The 19,675-nt window shown below is 37.7% G+C and overlaps 1 protein-coding gene across 7 annotated transcripts in view; it reads right to left on the reverse strand.

Annotated features, from left to right (window-relative positions):
- Nucleotides 1-317: 317 nt before the first annotated feature.
- The window catches only part of DYRK1A (dual specificity tyrosine phosphorylation regulated kinase 1A), a 119,031-nt gene continuing 99,673 nt past the window's right edge, over nt 318-19,675 (reverse strand). For all 7 annotated transcript variants that reach the window (XM_067545257.1, XM_067545252.1, XM_067545254.1 and 4 more), the window contains 6 exons: nt 11,491-11,777; nt 9,267-9,413; nt 8,735-8,875; nt 8,160-8,466; nt 7,696-7,820; nt 318-5,026 (listed from right to left, as the gene is read on the reverse strand). In XM_067545257.1, the coding sequence (XP_067401358.1) occupies nt 4,400-5,026; nt 7,696-7,820; nt 8,160-8,466; nt 8,735-8,875; nt 9,267-9,413; nt 11,491-11,777 (1,634 nt within the window). In that variant the 3' untranslated portion in view covers nt 318-4,399. The remainder of the gene's footprint in view (nt 5,027-7,695; nt 7,821-8,159; nt 8,467-8,734; nt 8,876-9,266; nt 9,414-11,490; nt 11,778-19,675) is intronic.

The following is a 19,675-nucleotide window of genomic DNA, read 5'->3' on the forward strand; positions in this document are numbered from 1 at the left end:
ACAATGGTGTACACAGAGCAACCTACAATCTAGATAAAGAAGATGTGTAAGTCTGATTGCCTGGCAACCATCATATTCTGTAGAATTCTAATATTTTGATGTGCAGCTCTACATCAGGTTACATTTTAGCACACTGTCATGCCGAATCATAAATAAGGAAACTGGTGATAATGACCTTATAAATTTTGCATGTAAGCTAAATTTATAATTATATACAATTTCATTTTAAAAGTGGTTATTCAGTTATTTTGGAGATGTAGATATTTCCATACTACTTTAATGTGTTGTACCACATTCTGATTAAAATAATAGCACTATACAAAATCAATACAGCATGTACTAAATGGATTAAAAAGTGGATTAACTTATATATAACTTATATATCTTAGAATGTAACATGGGGAAATCATCAGATGAAGATGTTTCTAGAGAGAGAGAGGTCCAAAGGGGTTGGCTTTCAGCTCAAAAGTTATTTCAATGTTTTTATATCAGTTACCTGGAAGAAGATATAAAAAATCATCGCTGGTAAAGTTTGCAGACCACATAAAACTGGCATAGTAAATAAAAAGGACAGGCCACTTCTACAGATCTGGATTGCTTTGTAGACCAGGCACAATCAAACATCAGTCATTTTAATATAGCCAAATGCAAAACCATACTCTAGTAAAGAATATAAGGTCATACTTACAGGATGGGTGACTGCATCCTGGAAAGAAGCAACTCTGAAAAGAACTTAAGAGTCATCGTGGATAAGCAACTAAACAGTTTCCAGTGCTATGCTATGGCTAAAAAGCAGTCCTTGGATGGGAAAGCAGGAATAGGTATAAACAAATAGGAGTAATAAGGTGATATTACAGCTGTATATGGCATTATAAAAACCATTACTGGAACACTGTCTAGTTCTGGTGTCCACACTTTAAAATGGATGTTAAAAAATAGAAGCTTCACTGAAGAGCCACAAGAATAATACAAGATCTGAAAAACATACCTTACAGTTAGAGACTGAAGGAGCTTGATCAAGAAGTGACTTGGTCACTCTCTTCATCTACCAGGGGAGAAAATGTCTGAAAATAGATGGCTCTAGCTTAATAAGCAAAGGCTTAACAATATCCAAATGCTGGAAGCTACAGCTTACGAAGTTTAAGCTGACAATAAGGGGAATAATTTTTAAGTGTGGATAACTGCTTACCGAGAGATGTAGTAATTCTCCATTTCTTAAAATCTCTAAATCAAGGCTGGATGTCTTCCTAAAACATATGTGCTAACTCAACTAGAAGATAAGGGCTTGATGAATTACCAGGTAAAACTCTATGCCCGGTATTATGCAGGAGGTCAGATTAAATCATTATAAAGGCCCTTCTGGCCTTGAAATCTATCAATTAATTTACAGTAGAAGAACTCTAAAGTGCACATAAGAAGATCTCTGTAATATTCTGAAACTAGTGGATGAGAATATAAACAACTTTGAAACTAAAAACAATACTATATGTCAATTAGAATCAAGCAGAGATCAAAATGCATCAGTGTTTATACATCAATGATTTTTATACCTTGCAGTTTCAATTAAAAACTCAGAATGGTCTGTTATGCCTCCAACTTTTACTTTTGTAATTTTTTAAAAGTCTGTGTCAATGTATCTAATATTTACATATTTTACTATAATTATACCTACCAAACCGTGGCTTGGAGTAGGTTAATTGCATAGGAAGATATTACTATGTTTACATTTTTCTCTTAAATTACTTTTTTAAAAAGCACAGTAAAGAGTCTGAGGACAAATTATTCAACTGTTTATCATACATAAGACTGCATGACTATAATACAAAGGGCTTGTCTTTTTCATTTAACGTTACAATATACACAGCAAGTCCGGACTAGATCTTACAATCTGAACACAGGTATTTAACCTTTTCCATGCTGTTTATGTTTACAATGCACAGAAGTCCTGTAACCAAACTGTGTAGTAAAGCACACAAAACTGGACTGTAACATAACACAGTATGCAGAAGCATTGGATTTTATGATTTTTCTTTATGTAATTATTTTTAAACTGCTTTAATTTTTGGTGCTTGCTAAGATATGGCAACCAGCAGAGAAAAAAATTACCCATATTTTATATTACCCTTATATTCCTAGACAGCAGTAAGTACTGGATTCATTTTCATATTGCTAAACTCAGTGCTTTGTTTCTAAGATGACGGCCTTTCAATCGCTGTAAACTTTTCTGAAGTACTGAGTTCAAAAACACTTTCGTTCGCAGGCTTGACATTTCAATATAAAAGAAATATGGATCCCTTGATAAAAAAAAGTTGTTTTTTTTACAAAAACTGGTAAACCCCAAGTATTCATTTGCATTTACACAGTATTTAGCTGCTGTGTTGCCATTGTTAAGTATTTAAAAAACACCTTTTGTTCAGAAAAACTGACCTAGTCAGCCACACAGAATTGACCAGTATAACTATGTGATATTCTTCTGCTGAATTACTTTTTTAAAGGGCTTACTGGCAGAGGTAGATCACTGCTTCTGTAATATATAATGGGCAAACAATGTTCTGAGATGGGTAATTGCTGAATTACCCTTATTTTCACTTTAATTCACTGAGTTTTTATTCAGAATATTTATAACTCTTTATTTGGGCCCATAAATTTAGCAACTGCCAAGCTGACTGTGTTATATTAAGGCAGTATAACCCAAAAATTAGGCACCTGTTCAATACAGCCTGCTAACTTCAGGTCTCACATGAACTTTTTGCTTTACTCATACTATTGTTTTGGACCTGTTCATGCAATCAAGGTCTTGCCTTCAAGTTTACATTTATGTTAATAAGGAATACAAGAATCAACTGCTGGTTTCATAGCTTCTGGATCTAGTGTCCCTTTTACCTTCAGAAGCCTGAACACATTTATAATGCAACAGATGTTACAGTCTTGATTTAGATGTCAATCTATTATGTCCAGTACACAGATTGCTGTAAATGTATTGGCTATGAATTCAACAACAGTTCCAGTTTTGTTTAAGCAATAGTACAGCCATAATTTTCAACTGACATTTAAAAATGGTCTAATTACACCTTGTGTCAAAGTGCAGAACTGCTACATTATTGGTTACAGACATCTATGTGCTATAAAAACAGCTTTGGTACAATAAATTATCAAAAAAGAAAATAAATTTTTGTAAAATTCACAGCATAATTGTGAGGCAAAAAAGCAGTCACATAAAATTCTGCATTTTTTTAAAATGTTCAGAATGAACAGAAGACATCTTTGTGCAGAAGTAATGGTGGAGAAACCACGTGCCGAGAAAAAGCAAAAGAAAAAAGTAAAAAGCAGGAAGGGACACAGTTGTAGCTATTTCCATCAAACGCAAACCACTACTTCTGTGACCTTCAACCAATAAGGAAGTCAACTTTATGACACACGCAAAGTGACCTTGCAATACCTTACAATAAGTGGGTCACAAAAGTCTATTTTAAAAGAAAGGCCTCTTGAATTACCCATTCTCTGTTTTCAGCATTAAGGACTGTCTGCAAAAGCATGTCCAAAAGTGATTGCATCTGAAATGGTAGGCTCTTCTAATTTAAGAGTCCAAATCCATAAGGCCAAAGGTTATCCTAAAGACTACCACTTAAGACCTCCCCAGGACTGGCCAGGACCAACCCGTTGATTGCTTCTCAGTGCACCTTAGTTATGAGACCAGTCATATTCCAATACTAGCTGACTGTGGTCTCTAAAATATGAGACACACAGAATCCCATTATAATTGCTGCTTTGATCCTCAGTAGATTCAGATAAGGAGAGTTCTGATCACCGCCACTTAGCATGCTTAATGTGCCTTACAAACTCCATTACAACCGTCCCTTTTTACAGCTGAAGATATATATTGTGTAATCTGAAGGTCCCTCTTCCTTACAGTACTGCATTTCTGTGCCCATCTGTATTTGGGGAACTTAAAAAACCCATATTACTCACTCCCTCCGCCCAATCTCAAAGGGCCCTTTTATGTAAATCATGTGCAGTGCTTTTAAAAAAAAAATAATTTGCAACTAAGACCAACATTTGAACATTAACCCCTGTGGAATGAGACCCAAAAAAAAAAAAAAAAAAAATCTGTGACTAGTTTGTGGCAACTTAAATTTTGGGGAGGGGAGGTGGTGGGAGGGGAAAGCAAAAGGTGAGACAACACCTCTAAGCTATCCATTAAGGTGGGTTTGGACATGGCTCTTAAAAAAATTCATTGTCCCTTTGCAATCTTTTCAAGTTTAAAAAAATAGTCAGCTTTGCCTTCCTGTAGCGGTTCAGTTAGTTTATCTCCTTCTGATTCAAGCAGCTTTGCACTTTGTTTTTGGAAAAACACCACTTCTATAAAAACACACAAGAAACAAACTTAGTTTCAATTTAGTCACGAGCTAGCCACAGGACTTTGCTGAACACAAACTCCTGTCATGGGAGACTCTTCTCTATCAATTCCTTGCCTCATTGCAAGGTGTCCTTCAGTCATGTAATGAGCAGGACCTGTATTAGCAGAAAACTGGTAAGTTGGATGTCCAGCTATGCCAGTCTCTTGGCGCGGATTAGAATAGACTGTTAAATTCACGTCCATAGCTCCGTTTTGTCCAAAGTCCAATGTATTAGCAGCCACTGGGCGGTTTTGATAGGCTTGATTGCCTTGGTTACCAGTAGAGGAGGAAGATGTAGAGGAAGAAGTAGTTGAGGAAGACAGAGATGTCATGGAGTGGTGAGTATGGCCCACCTCCATAGAATCCTGGGTGGAGGAGCTGTTTGTTGGAGAATTGTAGACCCTTGGCCTGGTCCGGCTACCCAAGGCTTGCTGTCCATGATGATGGTGGTGGGGGTGGTGGTGGTGGAGGTGATGGTGGGAGCTATTTCCATGGTGGTGATGTAATGCATTCTGTTGTTGAGGGGTAACGTGGAAGGTGGTTTCTTGAACTGGATGGGTTTCAACAGTGACCTGCGTAGGAGCTTCAGTGCCTGTCCAAGCAAGTGGAGGAGGAAACTGCTGTCGAACCTATGGTAGTAGTTCAAGAAATAAAAAGTTTAATCAAATTTGTTTTATACAGTTTGTATAAAACTTGCATAAACAGTTGTGTAAACTGACAGTTTGTCATACAAAGAGCATAAAAAAATTAAAATGTACTCTCTAACGTAAGAAATAAGACTAAATTTTAAGTAGCAGAAAAAACTCTGATAAAAGTACAAAGTTAGAAATATTTCTAATACACTTTCTAAATGTATCTTTAGAAAAGAAAAACTAAGACACAAACTTTGAATTTAATGCTGCTAATATACCCAAGGAAAAAAAAAGTCCAATTATGTGACCTTACTTCAAAAGTTGTAAAAAGCAAATTTAGAGGCAGCATTGTTTAACGATAGCAATTAGTAAGTATGTGTTTACATAGTGCCTAGTTCAACAAGACTCTGATTTCTGGGGTTTCTAATACTGCAAAACAAATTATTAGAATTATTATTATTAGACAAGTATGCTGTAGTTTGAAGCTTGCATTGAGATGCCAATAGCATCAGAAGAGTATTATTTACAACTCTACCCAAATATGTAGCTAATAAAACTGATTTCATCAATTATATTTTCATAATTTTTCCCCTCATCTGGGAAGAAGTACAAATTACTCCTTTTATGGTAATGATGGAAATACTGAGAAGCTCTGTTTTTCCACTAGCTTCATGCTATAAAGTGGTGAGCAGCAATGGCCAATAACTATTACATGTTAGTTTTATTCTTTTATCAGTAAATCAAGCAGATATATACTCATTTATATTTTTAACCAAGATCATAGTACAATGAATAATAAAAGCAACAAAAAAACCTACTACTACTACTTTGTACTTGTATAGTGGCTATATGTCTTACAAACATTAATTCAGCCTACCATAATCCTGGTGGTGCTTATAATGTCAAATGGGGATAAAGAAAGAAACTGAAGCACAGGTTTACATGAGGACAGACCCTGCTCCTGCAAGCTCCGTGTGTGTTCTCTGCAATACTGTTGTGACCTTGGCACAAAAAGCCGGAGTGTGTTAATAAAGTCTGCGGATGACACAAAGTTGGAAGGTATTGCCAATATGGAGGAGAACCAGAATATCATGCAAAAAGATCAGGATGACCTTGAAAACTGGAGTAATAAAAATGGGATAAAATTTAGTAATGGAAAGTGCAAGGTCATGCACTTAGGGATTAACAACAAGCATTTTTGCTATAAGCTGGAGACTTATCAAATGGAAGCAACAGAGGAGAAGAAAGACCTGGGTGTATTGGTTGATCATAGGATGACTATGAACTGCCAAGGTGATGCCATGAAAAAAGCTAATGCAGTCCTAGGAAGCATCAGCCAAGGAGACATGGAAGTGTTAATACTATTATACAAGGCACTGGTGAGACCTCAACTGGAATATTGTATGAAATTCTGATCTCCCATGTTTAAGAAAGATGAATTCAAAATAGAACAGGTGCAGAGAAGGGCTACGAGGATGACTAGAGGAAGGGAAAACCTACAGGAATGGAAAACCTACCTTATGAGACAAGACTCAAAGGGCTTGGCTTGTTTAGTGTAACCAAACAAAGGTGAGGGGAGATATGATTGCTCTCTATACATCAGAGGAATAAATACAAGGGAGAGGGAAGAGTTATTTAAGTTAAGGGTCAGTGTTGACACAATAACAAATGGATATAAAACTGAGAAATAATAAGTTTAGGCTTGAAATTGGATGACGGTTTCTAACTATCAGAGAAGTGAAGTTCTGGAACAGCATTCCAAGGGGTGTTGTGAGGGCAAAACATCTAAATGGCTTCAAGAGTGAACTTGATAAATTTATGGAGGATATGGTATGATGAGACTGCCCACAATGATATATAGCCAGTCTGTGACTACTTGCAGCAAATATCTCCAACAGTCAGTAATGGGACACTAGATGGGGAGGGCTCTGAGTTACTACAGAGAATTCTTTCCCAGTGTCTGGCTGGTGGGTCTTGCCCAGATGCTCAGGATCTAACTGATCACGATATTTGGGGTTGAGAAGAAATTTTCCCCTAGGCCAGGTTGGCAAAGATCTTGTGGGGTTTTCACCTTCCTCTGCAGCATAGATCACTTGCAGGTTTAAACTAGAGTAAATGGTGGATTCTCTGTAACTTGAAGTCTTTAAAACATGATTTGAGGACTTCAGTAACACAGCCAGAGGTTATGGGTCTATTACAGGAGTGGGTGGGTGAGGTTTTGTGACCTGCAGTGTGCAGGAGATCAGACTAGATGATCATGATGGTCCCTTCTAGTCTTAAAGTCTATGAGTATGTTCAAATTGCTCTTTGGGATGGACTGGAAGATCTGATTATTTGGATTCTCTGGTCCTTTGCAGGGTGGAGGAAAAGCTGTAAGAGCCCTCGAAGCTTTCTATTGCTGGCACTCTATAGCTAGGGAGTGAGGAATTCTTCCCTCTTACAACACCTGCAGGATTCCCCAGCATTTAGCCAGATTATTAAGGCTCTTTTGGCCCAAGCGATTTATCCAAGATATTCACAAAGAATTATCTGTTGAAGAACCAAGACTAGCAGAATCCAAGTCTTCCAACTGCCAGTTCCATGTCTATCTCAGAATATAAAAGCCATTATATAAATATTTGTGTTTTTATAAATGCGTCAGGGAGAAGCTCCGTTCAAGAGCATACCTGTGGACTGTGTGTTTCACAGTCCATAGCCTGAACAGCAGCAGTGAAGTGTCCACCACTGTGTCGATGCTGATGTGTAGGGTCTGACCGTGCCCGTCCACTGTTGCTTGTTCCAGAAGATCCACCTTTAAAAATCATAACAAACAATAACAGAACAGCAACAAATATTACAGCATTTCATAGAACTACGTTAGGAATGCAACGTTAGGCTTTGATCTTGAAGCAATTTATTCCCTATAAAGCAGAAATAGATTTAACTGAAAAGTCCATTGAATTTTTAAGTTATAAGTTCTAGTGGAAATCTATTATGAATTTTTAAAACATCTTTGTTTTTAAACAGACAGCTTTCAGAAGTGAAAAAAAATGAAGACATTTAATATGGAAAAGTTGCTGACTGGAAATTTTTTGTAATATTTTCCCTTTAAAATAAAACTATCTTGACAATTTACTAATGAGAAATGTACCTGAGCTTGAAGATGTGCTAGAAGTGGTTCCTGAAGACTGTGACTGCTCCATGGCAGGACTCGTAGACACACTGTTACTTGTATTTGTACCTTCATCTGCTGTTTTCTTAAAGAAACTGTGCTGCAGGGCATAATAAGGTTGAATTCGGGTTTTGGGGTCATAATCAAGCATCCTTAAGATGAGATCTTTGAACTTCAAGTAGTCAGCTACAGTATGACCCGATTCCCCAGCACGCCGTCCGCCTGGTCCCCCTGTTTCAACTCCAAGTATATTGTGAAGTTTACGAGTTCCAGGTGGTTTGTACTCCTGTTGAGAAGTTCGCAGTTACTTGAATGTCATTCAAGTTACAAGCTAAACCTTGCATTATCACAGTTTAAATAATTCCTAAAAGAAAATCAGGAGCTCTTTGTCAGTACTGAGAACATTAATAGATTTAATTTTCAAATCAATTCTGTCGTACTGAATAATATTAAAGTGTTAAAATTAAGTCTTCAGAAAAACAAACATTTTTAGTCAGTATAATAGTTACTCCAGAAACTTATTTAGAACAGTCCATCTAGGACACGTAACCTACCCTTTTTCCATCTTTGGTCTTCTTTAAGTTCCAAGCGCCATCTGGCAACTTCTCAAAGAACTTTCTTGCTTTTGGAGCTTGGTCAAGAATGTGAGCAGGTGCTATACCCAAAACTTCCACTATTTTATTCATTTGATCCACCTGTTCAAATAGTTATAAAAACAAATGTAGTAGGTAATTGGGCAACAGGATGGAATCAAATTCTAGGTAGACATGTGGGAAGAAAATTGGAACTACCTATAAAAGCTGCTGAGTTACAAATTAGCTGTAACATTTGAGAATATTAGTTCTTATGTAAGAAGCAAGTATGTACAAGTATCAACATTTGTAGAAATCAATAAATTACCATTTGATATAAAGTATCTGTGATGATTTAGACTCCCGTCAAAAGATATTCCTAATGCAAAGCTGATGCCAATTCTAAAACAATTCAACAGGCTTCTTCCATTTGTGCCTTACAATTAATTAGATCAAAGTCTTGATTAGACAGAACAAAGAATAAGATCACTTCTATCATTGAGAGTTTACATACCTCGTTTGCTCCACTAAAGAGAGGTTCTCCAGTGTGCATTTCAACTAAAATACACCCAAGGGACCACATGTCAATTGCAAGATCATAAGGCATTCCCAGTAGCACTTCTGGAGATCTGTAAAATCGACTCTGGATATATTGGTATATCTGAAATAAAAGCATAGAAAGATAATGAAAAGCTTCTAAAGAGCCCTGTCCTGATTTAGACATTAATGATTTAAAAGAACATTATCACAGAAAAGTATTTTTGAGGTCGGGGAGGACAAAAAGGAGAATCTGGAAAATTAATAATAAATATAAAAATCAGAACTTGTACTTGAAGTCTCAGGTATTTACATATTAGTACTTAACAAAATACTAGCATATCTCCCACCCGCAACCTCTACTACACATCTTTAAAATAGGGCTTCACTGATTGTGATTCTTTATTTTGTTTAAATTAATCTTTAAGAAAAAAATAGGATTTCTCCCAATTCAGAGTAGTATCCTATTCAGATTTCCTATTCAGTATCCTATTCAGATTTCTGTTGGGTACCCGCTGTGGGTGGGGAATAACCTTCTTTACACTCCTGCCAACATTCAACTGTTGTAAAGAAAATGGGACAACATTCTTAATTTTACAGGAAAGATTTCAAAAGCGCCTAAGTGACTTGCTAGTCTAAATTCCATGTTCAAAAGTGACTTAGGCACTTAGCAGCCCAAGTCCCACTGATTTTCAATGAGATTTAAGCTCCCAAGTCACTCAATGCTTTTGAAAATTTCTGTCTACAGGATTCCTAGTCATCTCTCTGACTGACAGCCCTGTTTTACAGTTGTCAGGCAGAGAAAGGTTACTACAGTATGTACATGGGGTGTTTCTTCACTGACTGAATGCCATTCAGCCAGCAAAGAACCTTTCTGCATATTAGGATATATTGGGAATGAGATACATGGAGAATATTCATTATTGTATCTTGATATAACTTCCATGAGCAGACTGCCAATAAAAACTAAACTAGGTGGAGAGTGCGATTCTTCCCAAGGAAGGGAGAAGCTTTTGGCATCTGCATAATGCTAAACCAACATTTATATACTTATCTGTAGTTACAGTAAATGGTTTAATCCATTTTTTTTAAGGTAAGTGAAATTAGTGCTCATTGAAGGTGTCTAGATAGATAGCCCTGAATACTGAAGACATCTATTTATCTTCAAAACACATACAGCATAAATCATGGTAATTCAAGTTTTCCTTTACTGACCAAGCAACGTGCCTGTATTCTAATCTAAAGGAATCATCTCCAGACAGAGGGTAATTGAGGCCCCTATTCTGTAAACACTTAAATCAATACATGACTTTACTCAAACTAATAATCCCATTGAAGTCAATGCAACTACCCATATGATTAAAGTTACTCATATGCTTAAGTGTTTGCATGATTGGGGCCTTAGTGAACTAAACCCATTCCATTTTTTCGTCTTTGGAGAGACTGTCAAAAACATGATCAATTAATGCTAATTTTGGTGGTGGATTCAGTGATGTGGACTGAACCACTGAACAACTATTAGATGATAATGGCTCAAGTTTTTCAGCCTGGAACTGAATTTCAGCTGGCAAGCTAGATATTAGAAATTCCACACACCATCACTAGTTCCTTGAGCCACCCAGTATTCCTAGTCTACCACTTCTCATTTTCTTCTACTCCTAACAATGAACACAATTTCTGGCAAAGGATTACTGTTATAGAAATGGTGTTCTCGCTCTCTCTTTTTTTGTTTTAAAGTTTCCACAAAGCTCTGAGAGTCTGGTTGGCCCCGTTTTTAAAAGTCAATTATTCTAATGTTACTACCAACAAATATCTTGAATGTTTTCACTTACCCATCCCAAATAAGTAATACCTTAAAATTGAAAAAGGAAACACAAATCTAGAAAAAGAAAATACTAATGAAAATATTTAATTTATTACCATTGTACCATTACATATTAAGCTCCTACTGCTAAATATAGATGTCTTTTGCATTATCAAATAGTGTTAGGAAAATTAACTGGAAATTTGTTAATGATATTATTTTTCATATGCACCCCTTCTATGCTGCCACATTATAAAAACAAATGAGTGTTTCATATTCATCAACATAAGTAAAGCTGAAATTGGCAATGAGAAAGTGTTATGATTTGCTTAATCTCATTTTAAAAGTTTCCTCAAACATCTAATTAGAGCAACATTAACATTTAGGTAACACCCACCCTCTGCCCAAGTTGGCAAGAACTGCCAAAATCAACAATCTTGATAGCGCTTCGTTTGGGGTTACAGAGCAGGATATTCTCAGGTTTTAGGTCACAGTGAATGATACTAAGTTCAGGAGTCGCAAGGAAAAGCAGTGCAGTGCACATTTGCTGTGCAAACTTTCGTGTCAGGTTCAGTGAGACACCTCTGAAGTTGGTGTTCCGCAACAGGTCATAGAGGTTGTAGGACAGCATTTCAAAAACTAAGCAGAGATGGTTTCGGAACATAAAGTGGCGTTTCAAATGCACTAAAAGAGGAAAGAAAACAATTTACATTAGAAGAGGGCAGGACATGGAAATATGACAACACACCTCAAAGAGCCACAATTATTGTACCAAACAATTTCTTTTTCTGTGTGCTTGTTGATATAGACATTCCACTATTGGTGACTTCCAAGAAAGAATCCTTGTTGGAGGTGGGTATTAAAAGTCTAATTAAATAATGACTAAGTTAGCCCTGCCAAAGTTTACATCAGTTCTAGGTGCCTCTATAACAGCATAGTACTGGGTCAACAGGCGAATGGAAAGCCACTTGGCTGCACTGCAAATGTTTTTCAGGGAAGCTACTGAAGTGGCATGAACTCTCACAAAATGGGTAAGGACTCTTGACTAGGAGGCCATGCCAGCCAATGACAACATAATTTAATATAGGATAAAATCCAATTAGAGTGTCTTTATGGTGAAACTCCTTGCCCTCTCTCCATATGTTATAAAAAGTCTAGAAGTTCTAAAATTCTGTCTACAGCAGTGTTTCTCAATTTCATTCCTACCCCAGAACCTTTGCGTGCCCCTGCCATACCCAAGGAACCCTTGAGCCCCCATGCCATGCCCTCCGCCGAAAAGTCAAGAAAATCTTGCTCTTTTCGGCGGCGTGGTGTAGCTTTGATTCGGCGGCGTGGCCCCATCAGCTGTTCGGCGGCGCGCGAGCAGCTGATCAGCGGCGCCGATTTTTGTTAATTTCAGCGGCGCGGTTCCGCTTCTTCGCAGAACCCTTCAACTCGTTACACCATTTGAGAAACACTGGTCTACAGAGAACAAGAGTGCTCTACAGACATCTAGTGAATGTAATTTCTCTTCATCTTTGTTCATATGTAGTTTAGGGAAAAACACTGGCAGATGGATGATCTGAGTTAAATGGAACTCAGAAACCAGTTTAGGTAAGAATTTGGTGTCTAGTTCAAGGATACCTTGTCTTTATGGAAGGGTATATATGGGGTTCCAACCATCAACATCTGTAACTCTCCCATGCATCTGGCTGATTTTAGGGCCACTGAAAGTGTTGAACTAGGCCGGGAGGGTCCAATCAGCCAATTAAGCTGCAAACAGGGGAGATTTAGTACTGGTAATGGCAATCTCCCACTAGGAACCAGGTGAACTGCAATGCAACAATGGGCATCCAGAGAATCGAGAGTGGTGTACTAATCTAAGGTGAAAAGTTCCATGGTGAAAAGTTCTGCATCTGACGAATCTGACAAAGTGGGTTGCAGCCCACGAAAGCTTATGCCCGCAGAAATTTGTTAGTCTTTATGGCGTTATGGGACTCTCAATGTGTACCAATCTAGTCGCTTTTAGGGATGGGGTAACAGAGGCAAATGATCCTGAACATGAGCTTTCTGATGAAGGGGTTTAGTTGTCTCAGATGCACGATAGACCTCAATCCTCTGTTTTTGGGAATAAAACACCTCTCCCTTGTATTGACACAGGACTTGCATTACATCAAGAGAGACACCTCTTAACAAAAGACAATCTCATAAGAAGGGTCAGATGGAGAAGGTGTTTGAAGGTGGCAAAGAGATTGGAACTGGATAGTACGTTCAATCTTTATTATGTCCAGAACCCACTGGTCAGTGGTGACAGTGTTCCAGAATTTTCAGAAAAGGTATAAAATGGTTCCTGAAAGGAAGGGATGGGATGGGATGATCTGTAGGGATAGGTACTCTGCTCTCAAGCAAGCAGTAAAAAAAAATCAAAGGAGGTTGGTAGGTCAACACAGCAGTGAAAGTGGAGAATTTTCTCCTAGGAAAAAGTTGTCACTTCCGTGGTGGAGCCAATTGTTTGTACTGCTGATAGAAGGAATGACATTTGGTAAAGCTGAGGCTTATATTGCTTTCTTTTGAGACCAGGTATATAGACTTCCAAAGACCTCAGCTCAAGCCTGAATGTCTACACCGCAGTTAAATAGTCTCTTAGTCCAAGCCTGAGCCTGAGTCAACTGGCACGGGTCAGCTGGGGGTGTCTAACTGCAATGTAGACATACCCTTAAACTCAGTCAATTGAGAGGATTTATGGGCCTTGGAAGCTGAAGGGAACAGAGGAGATCTGTATCTCCTCTCTCTCTCTGCGTCTTATGCAGTTTTCTCCCTCTCTAATGTGAGGATTTCCCAGATGAAGAGGAGGGGTTTTTTAAACTTGGGACAGCAGCTTCAGTGGAAGCAGCAGCAGGGGCACTCCCTTAAGAGGAACAATCAGATGATTCTGCCTCAAACAAGCCAGGATAAGAGGCAGTGTGCACTGACCTCTCTAAAAAGAACATTTTAATACAAGCCTCCCATCCTGTGGGTTCTTTTTGAGAATGATTTGCAGATGGCCACATCACTGAAGTGCCCCTCACTCAGATAAATCAAACCTCTAGTATGCCTATTGTTCAACTGCATTGCTGCCTCACACAAAGGGCAATTCTTGAATCCTGGGGATTTATGTTCAGATGACTGAAGTGTTAGAAAGCACCTCCCACATAAACAAATAAAGGAAAATTTATTCAAAAAGGAAACTCTAGAAAAATGCCTAACACTGCTCTAAACTAAATTACCCTAATCACCGATTTACACTAATTTACCTAAGGAAAAACGTCACACGGTGTATGAAAAGGTAGTCACTCCAAGCTCTGACTCATAGCCATGGGTTATGAGTAGGAACTGAGGGGTAACTGGGGTGGACTGTCCCCTCTATGCCTCTAGTTGGAGGCCTGGGGACACTTAAGGTGCAGGCACTTCCTCAACAGACACTGCTTGAGTGTTGAGTACACTCGGTACACATGCACCAATAATGGAATATATATCGACAAACACTCAAAGAAGAGCCAGGATTTTCCAGGCTGCCAACCATCTAGAATAGTTGCTCCAGGTAACACTTTTGAGGCGGAGGGAGGAGGAAGCAAGGTGTAATGTTTGCATACTCCAGTGTAGAGTTATACCCATTTTTCTATAAATGAACTAATAAGGAATAGCAGAATCATAATTATTTTAGTTTTAATAAAAACCATTAACAAAAATACTTATCTGCTATCCCTTCTTTGAATCTAACCATTTGTCTCAAACATTATTCAGCATTAATTATTTTGCATTCTGTAGTTTACTATAATATCCATGATTTACTTATAAAACACGACTATCTATGCAATCTCTATTTTATATTACGCCCACCATCATATCTGAAAGCCTTCAAAAACTGTAAAAAGTCTATGAGTCTTCTATAGACTTCTTTTTCTACATTAATGTGAGTGTTCCAATCAAAGAATGTCTATAAACAAAATCAAAATAACTTTTTTATGCTTACAAATTTACACTGTATATGTACAATAAAGCAGCAGCACCTGCGCAGCGTTTAGGCAATGTGATACTTGTTTTATGAAGCTTAGAAGCTACTAAAAGTAACTGCATATCAATAAAAAGAAATACCCCAGGACATGCCACAGAATGGTGCAGCCAGAAAGGTTTAATAAATATTGGGGGAAAAACAGGCTTTGAAGTTTTATAAATTTGAAATATAACGTAGTTGTATCAGTTTCTAGCAAAAGAAATGGTTATGAATACATGATAGTATCCTGTTAGCTGACAAGCACTTACAGAAACAAATGTAACAATTTAAATAACTGCATCTATATACAGAGGTTTGTTTTGTGTTCATTATATACTAGAAGATATTAACTTTAAATTCATGAATTGCTTTAAAAATTAAACATGAGAACATTTCTATATTAAAAGATAAACAAGCTCATATATCAGCTATACTGATGGAGGAAAGTAAAATGAAGCAAGTCAAAAACTATTATTATAAATCACTGCATAAAGACTGCAGTCAACAGCAGGTGTGCTATTTCAACAGAATACATGTGATGTTTCTCCACTGTTAGGAATTACTGACATTCATTACATTAGTCTGTTCGCTGACAGCCATCTCAATTAAACCCCCAATTTACAAAGCAATCCAAGTGTAGCTTTAGGACAAAATTATGAGTTATATACATTTTAATAGGACATTTTGGGGGCAATATGGAATGTTAAAAGTTCAAGAGGTTTCTTGTAATTGTCATACAATATGTCACTATTCTGCTGTGAACTAATGTAAAGGTGACTATAGTTTTTATATTTCTTAAATACATCTCTTTCTGTCATATGATGTGGAGTTTAATTTTTAATTTGAGATATGAATGACACCAATAAGTTAAAATATTTAAAAATATTTTCACTAAAAATATTATAAAACATACTTCTGCATACTGATAACTATGATAGTGAATAAATTTCCTAAATGGTACTTAACTATTTTAAAGCCTTTTATCTGGTCACTAGATAATTTAGGCTTAAGTACATTTTTAAAAGAGATGATCTTTCCATAATACGAAGATAAACCAATACCCCCAACATATATAAAAAGAGAAAAGCTAGTAATATTTTTTACCTCTTAAAACTGAGGTATATGACAGAACATAAATGCAACTTTTTCCTCTATAGTGCTTCTCAATCTTCACTTTTCCTCTGATCTGATATTCCTTCCCTTCCTTTTCTTCCATTATCCTTCCCTCTCTACCACACTCCAAAGAATGGACAGGATCACGAGCTTTAACAAACTGCCTCTTATGAACTGGCTTTAGGGGCTTTTTAAATAAAATTAAAGTGACAATACAACCATGTCTCAGGGAAAATGCAATGAACCGCACAGAAACAGCAAGGATTTAAGTCTGATTTTTGTGCTAAGACCAGGTGAGTTTTAATGTTTACTCATGTCTTAGTTTTATTATAAAGATCCTTATGTAATTTAATTAATAACATTTTTACCTGGAAATTCCTTTCTGTACGCTGGTTTAATCAGCACAGGATAAATGGGTAGCTCCACCTCCTTTCAACAGGTAAGCTAGCAAGCAAAACTTAGTGTTGGCTCTGGCTGGCTAATAGACTTAGCTAGACTATTCCTCACTGACTTTCCAGTTGACGTGAGCCAAAACTCAACTTTATATTAGTAACACTACTTTTCAAAACACACACCAACCAAAAACTTGGAACTTTTCATTGACAAAAAAGCCAAATTTCTACATTGGCAGAACAGAAGTATAGAAAGGAAATAAATTAAAGAAACAAGGTGGAAGACATAATATATTTTATTGGACCAACTTCAGGTAAGTAAAATAGAAGTTTTCGAGCTAAACAGACCTGAAGAGCAGCTCTGTGTAGCTCGAAAGCATCTCTCTTTCATCAAACGAATTGTCCAATAAAAAATATTACCTCACCCACCTTGTCTCCCTAATATCCTGGGATCAAAACAGCTAAAACAGTATGAAATAAATTGATACCGGTGCGACATTTCTGAGCAAGTTAAAGCTGCATGGCCTAGGGGACAGCAGAAAAGTCCTGCTGCTGACTGAGCCACTCCTTGCCACTGGACACTCATGTGTTATTGTACCTGCAACCATGGAGCCAGGGTGCTAGGACTGTGCCTTGAAGGCAATATATTTGGCCGAGTGCCTTGGTCACTATTCCGTGCCTGAGGTCTTTCTTTATGGGTAACATTGAGGTCTGCTTAATTAACAGCTTGCATTTTCTACTTGTGCTGGTAACACCAGAGCTCCCAGAACAGAAGCATTGAGCAATTTTAACAGTCAAGTAGCCCCTGGATAGTGTTACCGTGGCAATGACATTCCAGTCTTCAGCAACAATCTTAACACCCTGTATTGAAAGTGGTTGGGACCCTTATGAACCTGAGAAAATACCTGTGGGCATGGTGAATATCCAGGTGAAAGTTAAGCATCTTTCATATAGATAGCTATAAGCCATGTCTTTTTTCCAGGGATGAGATTATTGATGCCAGTGTGACCATGCACAATGTCATCTTGCAAATCAAGCGGTTGAGATTGCAGAGCTTGAGGATAGGTTTCCAACCTCCCATCTTCTTGGGAATTAGGAAGTACATAGAGTAAAATCCTTTCCATTGGTGTTGAAGACATATGCACTCTATTGCTCCTCATTGGAAAAGGATTTCCATTTTCTGCCTGAGAATCCCAATTGAAAAAGTGTGCAAAATACCCACTTGCTTCTTGTTTTCAGAGCTCATTGTTGAAGAAAATGTCTTCTAATGACATTGGTGAATTGAGTGAAAAATCATCATCAAGATTGTGTTTTTCTTCCAGTGCTTTCTTCCGAAATAATTATTTCCAAGCAAAAGACCAAGTTTATAAAATTATTTTCTGTAGATACTGACACAATGGGAGCTAGCATAAAAAAAGAACTGACCAGCTTTGAAGGTTTAGCTGTTTTTTTCTTGTTCTTTGACGCTTTAGTCAGATCCATATGAGGATATGTTGGAGAAGTGAAACAAGTATACCCCTGGCATGAACAATAAAGGGTTGGATGACAAGGAGGGAGTTTTTGTCATGGAGGTCCTGTAATGTTTGAGCCAAGACATATTTGAAAGTGTTCCTCTTACAAAAGGGGATGGCAATGAGATGCACTTGGTTCTGGAATTCCCCTTCTCAGGACCAAAGCCACAAAGCCTTTCAGCCAGTTAAGTTGTTGGCTAGTACAAGAGATGATGAGGTGATTCAAACCAACACTGCACTATGAAGAAAGTCTGAGACTGACCAAATGCATTCCCAAGCATTTTAATAAAAGTGATTCATTTGGCAGAGGCCTTTAAGTAACTAGGGATAGATTCTGCAGAGACCTCCTTTGCTTTTGTACATGGTGTCATAGCATAGCTGGCTGCAATGGACTTTTGCCACTTAACTGTGGTATCTGTGGAAACTGGAATCTAAGATGTGGTCAGAGGAGACCTACAGAGACACAGTGCCTCTTCAGGAAAGGAAGACTTCCTTGCTTAGGATGCAACTTCAGGTTCTATACAGATTAGAGTCCCCTAGTCTAACACCTTTTTGCGAGCCTATAAAACCCACATGCTTGGCCTTCGGAAAGATAGCTTTAACATCAGATCTCTTCCAGGATTCTTGTGATTAACTCTTCAACATCCAAGTGAACTAGAAAACACACATCAGATTTCTAGCTGGGCTTCAAAGAGTCTCTTTCTTGGAGGAGAAGGAATGTTGCTTCCCTGTGTCAGATAAAAGTAGGGTAAGATCTGTGGTTCTCCCTTAAGAGTATACGTACCCCTGGGGGTATGCAGAGGTCTTTCCAGGGAGTGTATCAACTCATCTAGATATTAGCCTCGTTTTAAAACAGTCTACGTAAAAAGCACTAGCGAAGTCAGTACAAACTAAAATTTCACATAGACAATGACTTGTGTATATACATACACACACACACACTATACACTGAAATATAAGTACAATATTTATATTCCAATCAATTTATTTTATAATTATATGGTAAAAATGAGAAAGTAAGCAATTTTTCAGTAATAGTGTGCTTTGACACTTTCGTATTTTTATGTCTAATTTGTAAGCAAGTAGTTTTTAAGTGAGGTGAAACTTGGGGTATTCAAGACAAATCAGCTTCCCGAAAGGGGCACAATAGTTTGGAAAGGTTGAGAGCCACTGCGATAGATGACAAAGTCCTTTCTAATGTTTTGCCATCCTGAGAAAAATTACAGGGGGCCCAAGTACTTGGTTAACATCCTCGGAATCATAATCTTGACTTATATAGAAAGTACTTCTTTTCCTTGGAACTTGTGAAGGCTACAGGCTTGTGAAGATGTCACTGATCAAGTCCCAGCATCTCCCACCAATAGACTAACAGAGAAAGAGCACATGGAGAACATGGAACCAATCTCTGACCATGATCCGGGCAACTTTCTGCCTGCCTGGTCTCATCCTGTCTCAGAGAAAATGGGAGGTGAAGGGGAGGGCAGGAGAAGAGAAAGGGCAGCCATTAGTTGTCATAAGAACACCTTTCCCTCTTAGAACATGGTGGCCCACAGC

Source organism: Emydura macquarii, unplaced genomic scaffold (genome assembly GCF_026122565.2).
Source record: "Emydura macquarii macquarii isolate MOO-44397 ecotype Brisbane River unplaced genomic scaffold, CSIRO-AGI_Emac_v2 contig_1043, whole genome shotgun sequence".
Classification (NCBI taxonomy): domain Eukaryota; kingdom Metazoa; phylum Chordata; order Testudines; family Chelidae; genus Emydura; species Emydura macquarii.